Here is a 12229-nt window from a genome sequence, read left to right on the forward strand (position 1 = left end):
ATATTTAGTAAAATTAACTGTCACAACGTATGATGGTTTTTAAGTTTTAGAAAACTACAAAACATTCATATTACTCAATAATGATTCATCACTTAAATATCAACCTTATAATGTGATATAAACTCATGTTTAAACTTGAATATTTCTATTTTATTCTTTACATACCGAGTCATACAAAATAACAACTGTGGTACACATGATTGCTTTCCTGAGATGAAAATACAACAATTTACAATAAAAAAAGGATTTTAAGAAGATTCTGGTCACTGTGGAAGTGTGCTGAACATCACATCAAACTGTTTACAGATGCAATACTGCCGATACATACAACTTTCTTAACGATACAACCATCTCACGCTGAGGTTAGTTATAGGTCTGCAAATAATCTGTTTTCACATATACAGAATGCACTGTCAATTCAATCATGTGACCAAAGACCACCTATATAAACCTGCTAAAGGTAAACCTACAACTCAATTTAAGCCACAAAATCTCATTTTAAAATACACTTTTTTTGTTGTTGAAAAATGCAAATAGAAATAGAGGCAGAATCGATCTATAATGCATATTTGCTTGAGTGTCTGTTATTAAAACTTTTCAGAACAAGAACATCAGCGTCAGAAAGTGCATCATCGGGCAGCAGGAAGCGAATCCAGGACAGTTCAAAAGAACACTAGAAAACCCAATACAGATTTTAACGTCAGGTCACCCGACATACTAACATACAAACTGCGATCTAAAGTAACACGTCCTCTATTCAGAGCGCTGTTTCTTCTCATCCGTCTCTGGTGGGTTTGTCTGCTCTCTAATCGGCCTCACAGCGCTGCTGCTGATGGACAGAAGATCCCGCAGCTCCTTGTTTTCAATCTGCATCAACAAAAACTGTTTTATTAACATACACTGGCGAATATTCAGCAATATTATTGGTTTGACGGCACTGACACTATTGGATGAAGATAAATAACAACTCTAGTGTTCTGTAGAGCTGCCTTACAGCAGAATTAAACTTGTTTCATAGTGAACTGTGCAGTTATTGAACAAAACTGAATCAACACTGAACTGGCTTGAGCTGAATGATTACACTATTGTCTTTTTAGAGCTGCTTTACAGCACAATTCGAATTAGTCTCATATTTGATGTATTCATCATTAATTCTGTTACTTTCCTGATATGTGAAGCTGCTATCAAAACAATTTCTATTGTATAAAGCGCTATATAAATAAAGGTGACTTGAAAATAAAGGTGAAATACAAAAGCATCAATTACAAGTGTCTAATCAGGCAAAATCATATAAAGCCAATACTTCAAGCTGTGCCAGTCGCTCTTTCACCGAGCAGTAGTGTTGGTCGTCCATCTGTACAGCTTGACGCATGACTTGACCCATTTCACAGATTCGCTCCAACTGGTTTTGAACCTCCTGGGGGAAAAGAAACTTAATTTAGGTTTCATTCTTACATATTTTTGAACACTGAATCAGACTTATTTTAAAGTGCCTCTATTATGCTATTTTAAAGATTGCTAATTTTGTTTTGGAGTCTCCTACAAAAGGTTTACATGCATCCAGGGTCAAAAAACACATAATATACATTACAGCATCAGCGCTTTTCTCACAGTTTCTGAAACGGTTCAGTCTCTCTAAACTCCTCCTTTCCGAGAGCTACTCTGCTCTGATTGGTCAGATGGCTCGGTCTGTTGTGATTGGTCGACCGCTTACAACACATGTCCCGAAACCAAACATCCACTACCATATCTGAATTTCAGCTGTGGATCTTCTTCAGCACTTGATGCACAGTGACACGAACAGTAACGATGCCGTCGGTTTTACCGTATCAATTCAAGTCCTCATGCTTTGGATGTGCAGCAAAAGGGATTTGCTTTCTCAGCACTGAAAACAGCGTCTTCTCAGCATGTCGACACACGAACCAAACTCTTCCAGTCTCAGCTACAACTACAGTGTTTGAAGGTCAAAGTAGACGTAGGGCTGGACGATTTTGGCTAAAATCATAATCGCGATTAATCGAACAAGTTACCTCGATTACGATTATTGAACGATTATTAAAAAAAAATTCTTTCTCATGTGTCAATGGCAAGGTTTATACTTTATACATGTTCACGGTTAATTTTTTTTAATGAAAGAATGCATAACCCTATCTTTGTGATTCTAAAATAAGGAAACGCACAGATAGCTTTTAATGCTTATTAAATATTTCAAACAATTGAATCAAACAAAGCATACAATGCTTGAAATAAAAATGTCTTATAAAAAACGTGATTAAGTTTTAATGCAAAAAGAAAGTTTCCTAAAAATGTAGAAAATAGTTCTTTTTGTAAACAAAATAAATTATTGTAAATATTGCCATCTTAAAAGTAAAATATAACTTGTATAAAACTAAAAAAAAAATAATCCTTTTCATATTGTGTAACATTTGTAAATGCTTGTGTTATTGAACCTGCTTTGTGGAGTGGAGGCACGTGTTGCTGGGCGTTTGTCAGTCTCTCTCTTTTTTCGCGTGTTTCTTTGGTACAAGCGGCTCCTGTTGCTGAGTCGACTCAGTGTTTGAGTTCCCTTTCACACAGAGATTCCGGAAAATACACTGATAAAGTGGCCCGGGATTTAACCCGGGTTCGTTTGACTTTGGTTCATTCACACTGCCAGTGATTTTCCGGAATCAAGAGAGTGCGTTCACACAGACACACACAACCCGCAAAGACACGTGACATGTCCCAGCGGCGTCTATAGTTTCCTTATGAGCTGCGATTTCTCTCGAGAAACCACGCTTGTGCATTTTTTTCTCTGACTCGATCATAAACTAGCGCATTACGAACCGCTTCACGCTGGCGAACGATCCCGGCTTAGCGCCATCATTACGACATGGCATTCATTACGGCTTTTGTTCACACAGCGCGCGTTCCGGGACTGAACACGGCAATGTTACTATGTCCCCAACCTGGCATCAATCCCGGGTCGTGTTTGCGTTCACACAGAAGGTGTTTGTTCTGGCAATTTCCCGGGATCAACGCGCTGTGTGAAAGGGGCTCATGTTGCTTCAATGTCGCAGACTGGACGGGGCGGAGTTACGTGACTACACACGCGGTGATATGTTTTAAGGGGAAAGTACATTAACACACAGTGGGCGGAAATATTAATAGGATTAAAAAACCGAAATAACCGACATGGTAAAATTACGTCGGTTATAGGCTCTGAATTTCGGTTTCGATTATTTTTCGATTAATCATCCAGCCCTACGTAGACGCATGGAATTGTTGCATTATGCAAATTTGTTATAAACCTACGTAGGTTTGTGCAGGAATTGAGGGCCCTTTCACACCTACCTTGTTTGGTCCGGACTTTCGGTCTTTTCAGTTTGGTCCGAATCAAAATTACAGTTGTGAAACCTCCCCCGGACCACGGTCCGAAACAAACAGATGAAATTTGGTCCGACGAAAAGAGGTAGTCTCGGTTCGGATCAAACTGAACAAAGGTTTGGTTCGTTTCTAGTGTGAAAGCATTTCTGTGTGGTTCGGACTTTCAGACCTTTTACAGGAAGTTCCGGTGGTTCCCGCATAGCCGAAAAAACAGAAGGTGGCAGGAAAAATGAGCCTTACGCACATGGGGAGAGGAGGAGATGAGGTTTTTAATTGAAGTATGATCTGATGACATAAGAAGTCAACTGGAAAAAACACACACAAAAAAAGAGCTCACATGATTGCTTGCAGTCTTCTCCTTTCCTGCCGGCGACGATAAAATGTTCGCACGATGAGCACGTTCATTTGGCGAATTTGAACTAGCTTTGTGTATAGTTGGTGCTGCAGGTAATTATGCCATAAAAATAACAATACAGTTGCAACGATATGCGTCTGTTCATTCATGTTGTTAAAGTTACCCGCCGAATTGACAACACGCTGACGTCAGACGCACGTCCATTTACAAACCAATCAATGTCGAGATGTAGCCCACATAGATGATGACGACAGGACGCAAGTATGTCACGTAAAGTTCTTTAGTGCGCTCGCATAATTGCAGTGTGAAACCAAACCAAAACTTACTGAAAGTATAAAACGTATCAAAACGTGAACTTTGGTTCGGAACTTGGTGCGGACTTTCAGGTGTGAAAACGCCCTGAGACTGGGATACTCTTTGAAATTTTGCAGACCTTTTACATTCAAACAGCTGTATTACACACTACAGGTGAAACTCGATAAATTAGAATATCGAGCAACAGTTCATGTATTTCAGGAATTCAAATTAAAAGGTCAAACTAATATATTTATACATATGCATGATTATACTTTTCAGAGGGCTGACATTTCTGTATTTAAAATCCCTTTTTTTATTGATTTCATGTAATATTTTAATATCTGAGATTTTGAATTTGGGGTTTTCATAAACTCTAAGCCTCATGAAAATTATAAATTTTGCACAATATTAATTTTTTTTCGATTTTCACCTGTACATGAAAGGTAATATTTGAAAAAGCATAAGAGGGGCACTTTAAAGGAAAGAGATCTTATGTAATGAAAACTACGAAGAAATCAAAGGTTTGGCACCATGGCATGATCCTGGTGAAGGTTGAGCACAGGTTTAGTATCCAGCTCTTTCTTTTCCATCATCAGCTGAAGCATCTGCTTCCGGTATCGGCCCATGATCAGCTCTAAAGCGTACTGGTGCTCCTCCAGAGACAGCCAGAGATCTGTGAACAACACAACGAGTTAAATCAAGGATTCGCTTTGGACATGTGAGACTCTATGAAGAAACTGAAGCTTGCCTCTGTTCTCCTGCTGGAGATCTTTGATTTGGGTGTTCTCCTGGGTCAGCAGGACGTGAGGTTTGTATCTGGACAGCTCCTGATACTCTGTGCCTTCCTCTGTGTACTAAAGACAGGAAAAATAGAGCTTCATATTGGGTAGTTATTGTTTATTCTTCATTTGGTGTCAATAGAGATGCAACACAGTGTTCTGGCTGGGGCTATACAATAAAACTACTAATGTAAATAATGAAAAAGGATAATCATTTTATGTGCATTTTTTTTAAATAAACATACAGTGTATATATATATATAAAATACACATACAATTATTAACCTTGTTCATGATTTACATTAACAGTTATATGTTAAAACTTATCTATATATATTGTTTTCAAGAGAGTGAAGAATATTTATATTCATAACTAATCTAATACCATGAATAATCAATCAAAATGATCATTAGTCAGAGGCTTGAAATCAGCATAAATTAAATTTAGTCTAAACCAATAACAAATATTCTTCGTAAATTTCAACCAAAGTTTTTATTTTTTTTATTCCTGATTTCACTTTTCACAAAGTTCAAGACTACAGCTTTAATGTGCATGTCAACGGTATAAATTTATAAAATCAGACATCATATCAATTATTATCAGCCAAAACACAAAAATAGTTAGCCTATCAGTTTTCAGCCAAAACTTTAATACTGCATTCCAAGCTTTTATCCATATATTTGTATCCTGAGGCAATGCAAAAATTATGTTCTTTTGTTTGTCGTATTTTAAATTACAAATATCTAAAAAAAAATTAAATCACCTTACAAACAAACAAACAAACTCAAGAAAATAAATGACTTGTCTTGTTTTCTGAAAAATGTATCAACATTTTGTTTATTCTTAAAACAAGAAAAACATCTGCTTTTACAATATAAACCTTTGAATTAGGTTAATTTTTCATACGCCACTGTCATATTTTTTTCTTATTTTAAGTACAAACTTGTTTTTGACAACTCACCATCTGAAGTCAATTTGCTTCTCAAGTAAAAAAAACTAAACACGGAGTAATAAAATAATTTTTGCAGTGTTTACTACAACCTTTGCTCATCAGCCCAGATCTTACACACCATAAGCCAAATGCTTTGCAGCAACAAATCATATTGTGCAATGTACATGCAATAAAATGCAAACAACTACGTTATAATTCGTGCAGTTCATGCTTTTTGTCATACTACAGGTGCTCTGTAGAGTGGTCAGTAAGAGATTTCATATCATGCCTTGTCAGGGAGAGTGTTTCCGACCTCCTTCATGCTGTGTATCTTCTGGCTGAGGACGCTGGACTGATCGATGAGACCCTCCGCGGCGTTATCGTGTTCCTTCAGCCGCTCCAGGAGAGTCCTCGCGTCGCCGAGCACCTTCTCCAGCGAGCACGACATCCTCAGCGACACACTCAAACTACACCGCTGTGCTTATCGAGCGCGACGCATAACAGTACAACTAGAACGATGTTGAGATATATTACATATTTACTTCCTCGAATCAATCACAAAATGCAAGTCTAATAAGATAATCGATTAAGGAGATCTGTCAACTAACTAACTAACTAAAGGAACTTCCTGTAACGTTACTAGTCAACGTCAAATACGTCAACGTCTTTTGAACAATTTATTTTCAAAATAAAAGTCTGTTTGGTAAAAAATAAAAGTACTCAAATTCATTTTTACATTTTTCTAACTTGTTAAAAACTTAATTTTTTTGAGCATATTTTTAATACTAAAATCAGCATAAATTCAGTCCCAAAAGCAAAACGATGCAAAAAAAAACTTAATTGGATTAATAGAACGTATTTATTCTCCGCAAAATGTAAACGTCAAGATTGTATTATCATGTTTTTATTTCCGAAGACTACAGCTTTGATGTAAACGACAACAGTATAGATCTGTTATATTAGCCATCATATCAGTCATATCAACCATGACACAAAATTTTTTATCAGTTATCAGGCATAATTGTAATATTATTTTTATACTTCAAAAAATAAAAAGCCTGTTTGGGTGAAAATAAAAGTAGTCAAATTAATAAACATGTTTTCTCTTTATTAATAACACCCTAAAATTACTACTATTACTACTAATTGTACGCAAAATGTACATTGCTAACAAAATAACATATGCTTGTAAAATAAATATACATTATACATAAATTCACATTTGAAGAACAGAATGACTGTGAGTAATTTATGTTGGAGAACAAAACAGTGTTTACAGTCTTCTGGAGAATTATCCTACAAATAGCATATGCATAGTTGCCTTTGCATAATATGGTAGAATAGAAGAAAGTATTTCAACATTTAACTATAAGGAGTTTGTCAAGACAAACTATGATGTTGGCTTGAGAAAGCCAGAACAGAAAGTTTGAAAAGGTTTTAAAAGCTTGAAGTTTGAAGATTTTCAGTTTGAAGTAGTTTGAAGTAGATTTAAAAGTTAAAGTTTGAATGTTTTGAAGGCAATACAGTCTATCAGATAACAGATTGGTATATTGACAGAGAGACAGATAATGTGTTTTAGCATGTTGTGTAAACATGTTTTACATTGCATGCATGTTTTAGCATGATTTAGCACATTGCTTTCATGTTATAAGCATTTTGCTAACATGATTTAACATGTTGCTAGCATGATTTAACACAATACTAACAATTTAGAGCACGAATTAACACATTGTTAGCATGTTTTAGCATGTTGTTAGCATTGATTAATGCATTACTAGCATGTTTTAACATTGTTAACATGTTTAAGCTTTTCTTTTGCATTTTAGCACCCCCCCCCCCTTCCAACAGTGACAAGTCAACAGTCTGAAGAAAAACGATTCAGTTTTATTAACGATTTACATGTTGTTATTATGTTTTAACATGTTTCTAACATGAATTACATGTTGCTAACATGAATTAACAACATGTTGCTAACGTATTTTAACATGCTGTTAGCATGTTGCTTGCATGTTTTAGCACATTGGTCCAAAGGTAGGCTTTGTTAAATCAAGCTAGCAACATGCTAAATAATGTTATGATAATGCAATGTGCTTAAACATGCTTGAAAGCTCTAAGAGGAGTTTTCGGTCTCAAAAGATGAATATTAAATAGCACAGTATGTTGGATTTCTCAAACCAAAATCATAAACAACACACTTCACCTTTAACACTACAGTCAGAACCCCACGGTGAACTGTAATTTTGAGATGATTATTGTAAAATAAACATGAAGCCCTTTTCAAATATGCCAGTGCAGGAGTGAGACTGTATGAAACCATAGATACAAACATGTCATTTATTTAATGTTTTGCATAGATCACAGCAATTTGGGGCATGAATTAAAAGAACCATTGAACTGTATTCAAATGTAAACCATCACGTAACATCCCTTTATGGTAAGCAGTGAGATGAGACCATTTGGTCTAATTTGCCAAAACTCATTTCTATTAAGAACATAATCATACATTCAAAACAGGTCTAAAGATTTGGTGTTATCATGGCTTCCAGCAGCTGATGCTAGTCACACAGTCACCATTATGTCACTGAGGTCCTTGCGTTTTAGGTCAGGCACTTTGGCGTCAGACGCAGGATAGCCAACAGGAAGCAGAATTAGAAGCTTCTCATTGGCTGGTCTCTGGAGGAGGGACCTCAACTGTGGACCACAGTTCAAAGGAGTGGTCGTCACGGTAACCAGCCCAACATTCTAACACCACAAAATGGAATATCACATGAAATTCAAATTCAAAGGTCCACAAATGTTTGATGTGTGCGTTTCTGAGTCTCACCTGCAGGGCGGCCAGCAGAATCCCACAGGAAATCGAAACACTGATTTCATTGTAATAGTGAGTCTTTTTCTTGCCGTTGGGCAGAAGTCCGTGTGTCTGCTTAAACACTAGGATCAGATACGGAGCCACATCCAAATACTCCTTCACCCAGTTTGTCCTGTGAAAGAGACAGTGTATTACAGTGTGGAGTATTATAAATATTATCACTTTTTATTACTATTATATTCCTCTGTATAGCATTACAACAAAAACAATAATAATCAAAATTATTATTATCATATTACAGTATATAGTATTATCAACTTTATTATTTCTAATAAATATTGTATTATATTACAGTGTACTGTACAATATTACAAAAATTACAATAATAACGGATTTAATTATTATTATTGTAGTATTATAGTGTATCATATTATAAATATATATATTTAATTGTATAAATATTATAGTATTATAAATATTATTTCTTATAAATTATTATTATATCACTGTGTATACCATTACGACAACAAAAATAACAATAATTATTATTATTATATTAGTGTATAGTATTATAGACCCTTTTATTTCTAATATTGTTAAATTACTGCGAACAGTATTACAACAGCAACAAAAAAATTAACAATAATTCTTATACAAAATCTGTGTAAAGTATGACAATAATAATAAAACATTTAATTATTAATATATTATAATGGATCACATTATAAATACCTGTATATATTTTTTAATTTGATAACATTATAGTATTATAAATATTATTGTTTCTTATAAATAATATTAATAAATGACTGTATATTGTATTATTATCATAATAACTATTTTTTTATTGTTGTTTTATGTGACCTCGTAACTGTTTGAAACATTCTTAACCATGTTAAAAAAGAGATAGAAAAAAGTAACCACAAGGGGGCACTAATATCATAGCTAAATGAGTTTATCAATTCACATTATTATTTCTATGGTTCTGTAGTTGTTGTATTAAATTATAATACATAATGGTGGTATAGTACCGTAAAAATAAAACTAATAAACATTAATCATAAAACTATATGTAAAAAATATATATTTGTGAAGCCTCTTGTGTATTTGAGACATACCGAAGTCTCTTCAGGTCATGGACCCACTTGTCTCCCATCCTTTGCTTGTAGTTGATCTCCTCCTCTTCCTCAACGATCACTCTGATCTTGTGTTTCACATCGGCATCAGACACCACCACAAACGTCCAGGGCTCAGTGTGAGCTCCACTGGGTGCAGTGCCTTTCACACACACACACACACACACACACACACACACACACACACACACACACACACACACACACACACACACACACACACACACACACACACACACTGAGAGTGAATGAGTGATGAAACGAAGGGCTGGCTTTGAATTGTATCCATCATGGTGATTGGCTGCATTACCTGCAGTGCGTATGACATTGTCAATCACTTCTTTTGGAACCGGTTCTGGACTGATGAAGCGGACAGACCGTCTCTGATTCATGAGTGAGTAAAACTTGTCCGAGCGCTCCAGCATCTCTGCAGAAGAGTACTGAGCTGGAGTGTAAGGGATGTGGACTAAGTTTTCTTCCTCTGTTGTGTCTAGCCAATCATCATCATCCTCTGTGCACAGACAACAGATTTAGCCAATAATAAAAAGAAACACAAATTCACATCATGGGAGTCTCATCTGTCTTTTGTTTTTATTGGTCATCAGAAACAGTAAAATATGATTAGGCTACTTATATGCAATTATGAAAAATATTGGGTAAAATTTTAGTTTAGGGTCCAATTCTCACTATTAACTAGTTGCTATTAGCGTGCATATTACTAGGATATTGGTTGTTTATTAGTACTTATAAAGCACATATTAATTAATGCGTTAAGGCTGATTTATACTTCTGCGTCGTTGTCCGCGTTGACGCGCAATTACACATGCAGAGGGAGCATGTGACACCCGAGGGAGGGAGGGAGGGGTTCTAGCAGACCAATCACAGCGCTTGCGTCCGCGTACGACATACGGCGTGAGTTCGACGCAGTATAAACAAAAATGATAAAGTATAAATTGTGCTTTATCCTGCTTGATTATATTCTACATCCCTTAATCCTACCCAATACCTAAACTTCACAACTACATCACTAACTATTAATAAGCAGTAATTAGGAATTTATTGAAGCAAGTCATATAGCTAATACCGAATATGTGTTCCCCAAACTAAAGTGTGTGTAAATATTGCACATAAACAGTGCACTTAATTGTTCAACAGACTAGACACATTTTTGAAAGTGGGCTGTAATCGAGTTGCAACATCTTCAGCAAGACTTTTTTGGACTTGAATTTGCATTGGGTTCAAAACTCTGTCCCACCAAACGTTGAGACCTCTTCAAAAGTTCTGCATCTTTGCGCTCGACTTCCCTCTTCAAGGGCATCTTCGAATTAAAGCTCTCGTGTCCAGTTTATGTTTGCTTTCCTCTCTTGTACTGACTCTAACCATCCAGACAGTTTCAAGTAGGCCACTCAAGATGACACTGATGATTTTCAACATAATACTTAGGCCTATTTAACCTCCTGAGATCCAGTTATTCGGGTTTTGCTCATTGTAATTATGTACTTTATTGTTTAATAAATACTAGTGTACTTTTTTATGGTCTACATATCTATATCTATCTATCTACATATCTATCTATCTATCTATCTATCTATCTATCTATCTATATATATATATATATACACACACACATGGGTTTTGCAAATGTTTGGGCGAGTATGAATAAATTATTATGACATAATATAACAATACTATAGTATATCTATACATTAATTTGAATTATAATTAGAACATATGTAATAGCCTATACATGTATTATGATGAATACATGTACATGTATTATGTTACTCTATACTAATGTAAAAATCTATAATGCAGCTATACTAATGCTGCTTTATTTATTTAAATGTTTACATAATATTTGATTATTAGTATTATTGTAAGTATTATTACTTTTGTAGACTGGACAATGGGTGTAAAACAAAAATAAAAAAATAAGTTCCTGTCACTACTACTTTTTTGATACAGTATGCTACTAGCAATAGTACAGTACCGTTGTGTTTCCTGCTGTTTTCTGTGTCGTCCTGCAGATCCTCATCCACCCATGGTCTGGCTGTCTTTCCTGAACTCTTCTGCTTGGATCTGCTCTCTCTCCTCAGGGAGTTTTTAAAAAGAAACCCTATAATAACGCACAAAACCGCCACGAACACTGGAGTAAGAGACGAAAACACCGCCATGATGGACGAGTCAACTCAGTCTGAAGGAGTTTCACAAAAGTTCAGTGAAAAGGGAGGGACTCACTTATCTCACTTTCTTTCTTCTGTCAATATTCAAACAAAGGAAACATAAAACTGCACAGTTGTCTATCAGTGAGCAAGTCTCGTTTTAACACTATAACATTCATATCTGTAATAGTTATAATAATTTTAAACTTAGATTACAATAATCAATTTAATAATAGGCCTAATAATAATAGGTAAATACTACTACTACTAATAATAATACTAATAAGCAATGCATTATTGTTGTTGATGTTATTATTCAATAAACAAAAAAAATGCAATTAAGTGACTGCCCGTAACATCGATTCGTCAGGTGGTGAAATGTGACCGTCTATG

At 35.3% G+C, this 12229-nt stretch overlaps 2 protein-coding genes across 3 annotated transcripts; both read right to left on the reverse strand.

The window, feature by feature from the left end:
* Window positions 1-128: 128 nt before the first annotated feature.
* sike1 (suppressor of IKBKE 1) lies at window positions 129-6395 on the reverse strand. 2 transcript variants are annotated; one of them, XM_077218909.1, is made up of 5 exons: window positions 6019-6395; window positions 4767-4872; window positions 4549-4691; window positions 1304-1417; window positions 129-867 (listed from the first exon to the last, which is right to left on the reverse strand). In XM_077218909.1, the coding sequence occupies exons 1-5, from the start codon at window positions 6175-6177 to the stop codon at window positions 754-756; spliced, it is 636 nt and encodes a 211-aa protein (XP_077075024.1). In that variant the 5' UTR covers window positions 6178-6395; the 3' UTR covers window positions 129-753. The 2 variants fall into 2 exon arrangements, with proteins under 2 accessions (XP_077075024.1, XP_077075025.1); XM_077218910.1 differs by having other exon boundaries at window positions 6043-6386.
* Window positions 6396-6816: 421 nt separating this feature from the next.
* iyd (iodotyrosine deiodinase) lies at window positions 6817-11871 on the reverse strand. Its single transcript, XM_077218958.1, has 5 exons — window positions 11665-11871; window positions 9985-10185; window positions 9657-9816; window positions 8554-8710; window positions 6817-8471 (listed from the first exon to the last, which is right to left on the reverse strand). Exons 1-5 carry the CDS (start codon window positions 11846-11848, stop codon window positions 8289-8291), a joined length of 885 nt encoding a protein of 294 aa, XP_077075073.1. The 5' UTR covers window positions 11849-11871; the 3' UTR covers window positions 6817-8288.
* Window positions 11872-12229: the final 358 nt, after the last annotated feature.

This window comes from Siphateles boraxobius, unplaced genomic scaffold, assembly GCF_051911475.1.
Source record: "Siphateles boraxobius isolate OS27281-9 unplaced genomic scaffold, OSU_SipBor_1 77, whole genome shotgun sequence".
In the NCBI taxonomy this organism is placed as follows: domain Eukaryota; kingdom Metazoa; phylum Chordata; class Actinopteri; order Cypriniformes; family Leuciscidae; genus Siphateles; species Siphateles boraxobius.

What these genes read in the sequence shown, in the direction of transcription:
- sike1 (XM_077218909.1), bottom strand. Translation starts at nt 6,177, where the DNA reads ATGTCGTGCTCGCTGGAGAAGGTGCTCGGCGACGCGAGGACTCTCCTG. An exon ending in GAAACACTCTCCCTGACAAG is followed by an intron (nt 4,873 to 6,018) that starts GCATGATATGAA and finishes TCCTGTCTTTAG; the next exon opens with TACACAGAGGAAGGCACAGA. An exon ending in TCTCCAGCAGGAGAACAGAG is followed by an intron (nt 4,692 to 4,766) that starts GCAAGCTTCAGT and finishes TGTTGTTCACAG; the next exon opens with ATCTCTGGCTGTCTCTGGAG.
- iyd (XM_077218958.1), bottom strand. Translation starts at nt 11,848, where the DNA reads ATGGCGGTGTTTTCGTCTCTTACTCCAGTGTTCGTGGCGGTTTTGTGC. An exon ending in CATGACCTGAAGAGACTTCG is followed by an intron (nt 8,711 to 9,656) that starts GTATGTCTCAAA and finishes TCTCTTTCACAG; the next exon opens with GACAAACTGGGTGAAGGAGT. An exon ending in TTCTGCTGGCCGCCCTGCAG is followed by an intron (nt 8,472 to 8,553) that starts GTGAGACTCAGA and finishes TTGTGGTGTTAG; the next exon opens with AATGTTGGGCTGGTTACCGT.